Here is a 1,989-nt window from a genome sequence, read left to right on the forward strand (position 1 = left end):
AGAATTTTTCTCATTTGACACTACTTCAAATTTTGATGGTTATTGTAACGATTTAAAAAAGTATGATAATACACATAAGGATGCAAAAGAGTTATGCATTAAGCTCGTACGTTTTTTAAAAAAAATATCTGAATGGACGAATAAACAACAACGTGTTGAATATTGCAGTTATTTACAGTATTGGTTATATGATGAAATAAAGGAGATATATAAAGAGCACACAAAGAAGTTCGGGGAAATACCCTTTTCTAAAGAACTTATTGAAATAGCTAATAAAGTGAATAAGGAAGTTAAACCAAATGACTGTACATTAAAGCACGAAAAGGATGTTACCTTAGATGAATTGGTAAAAAGGAAATATGCATATATTTATTATAAAAAACAAACTGATATTAAAAACACTATTAATTCTCAGAGTACGTACGATTGTAATAAGTATTTTACATACTTAACTAATATTAAATTGCTGTACGATAAATTAAAGAATGATCATTGTAAGCCTAGTTTTTGGCTTTTACCTTTTCATAGTGATTACTTTATTTGTGGAAAAACGAGCGATCCGAAGGATCTTTTATCTACAACAGAAAAATGCAAGGCTAAAGGATCTACAAGTGGTGGCGGCACATTTTGGGGAATATTATTTGGGGGTTCATCATCTGGAACAGGTGCAAATAGAAATGGTACATTAACGCAAGCCCCGACAAGGACTGCAGGGTTAGAAACTAAAATGCCCGGAAGTGGTAAAAATTTATCACCAGATGTTTCACCAAAGGATAAAGCAGTAAAGGGAACAACAGAATCTACAGTAGCTGGAGATAAATCAAAAGTTTTATCAAGTTCAACAAGATCATCAGGTCCAGGAAGTTTAACAAGCTCGCCGAGCACAGGTAGTTCAGCACGTCCAGAAGCTGGAGCACCGTCATCTGTACAAAAAGCCACTTTAAATCCTAAAAGTAGTATTAGTACCCAATCAAGTGGGATCCCTGCACTCGGTGTTCTTCCGGTGTCACCTAATACTTTAGATATTAGAAGAGATGCAGTACCTGTGCCAATTGTTGATTCTCCTACTACTTCGGAAGGTGTATCTGATAAGGTTGACTCAAACTTTTATCGTAACATCATCATGGCTGCTGCTATACTTGGAACGATATTCTTTCTTTTCTATTACAATATGGTAATTGCACAATCGATTTTTTGAAGCATGAATGTTATGATATATATTTTAATATTCTTTTGTATGTATAATTACAAAGTAAATATATTTTTACCCTTTTTAAATTTCATTTCTGTGTTAGTCTTCTGGATTAAAATCGAGATTTCCTAAAAGAAAACGAAAGAAAAAAATATTTGAACATAATTACTACGAAGAGTATGAAAAAGAGTTAGCAAAGTATGATTCAGAAAATGAATCTTTAGATTCTCAATCGGATCAGTATTATTTGAATTATCAGCCTGAAGGAGATTATGATTACTAATTAGGTGCATAAGGGGAAAACTATTATAATAGTTGTTCTAATAGGAAATGAAAATAAACTACTTTTCGTAATTATTATTAGAAATAGTGAGAAAAAAAAAGAAAAACTAAACTACGGAAAAATTGTACAAGTTCTTAAATAATTAAAAAAACGTCCACGCGTATTGCATATAATGAGAATATTTATAAAGTAATTTGTTAAACAGTATATTAAATATAATTGAACTAAATATTTTATATGAATTGTGTGAAGATGGATTTTACTTAAATATATGTAAAGTTAAACAGCTTAAGAATAAGTAAAATTACATTAAATAGAAATATATTATTCTGATATACAAAGTATAGGATTTAACAACATATATTTAAAAAAAAAAGTAAAAAAGATCTTATATACGATTTAAAGGGATGTTATAATACAAATTTTTAGTGAAGTTGATTGAAAGATAATATGATATTTGCTGTAATCACATAAGATCACCGGAATGTATATTTATAGCGAAGATAAGACACTA

At 29.8% G+C, this 1,989-nt stretch overlaps 1 protein-coding gene across 1 annotated transcript; it reads left to right on the forward strand.

Annotated features, from left to right (window-relative positions):
* PVX_042190 (variable surface protein Vir12-related, truncated) lies at nucleotides 1–1,475 on the forward strand (the record flags this gene model as incomplete). Its single annotated transcript, XM_001612372.1, has 2 exons — nucleotides 1–1,174; nucleotides 1,296–1,475. Coding segments are annotated over 2 exons (1,354 nt in total), but the record flags the coding sequence as incomplete, so codon positions are not given.
* Nucleotides 1,476–1,989: the final 514 nt, after the last annotated feature.

This window comes from Plasmodium vivax, genomic scaffold, assembly GCF_000002415.2.
Source record: "Plasmodium vivax scf_4747 genomic scaffold, whole genome shotgun sequence".
Taxonomy (NCBI): Eukaryota; Apicomplexa; class Aconoidasida; order Haemosporida; family Plasmodiidae; genus Plasmodium; species Plasmodium vivax.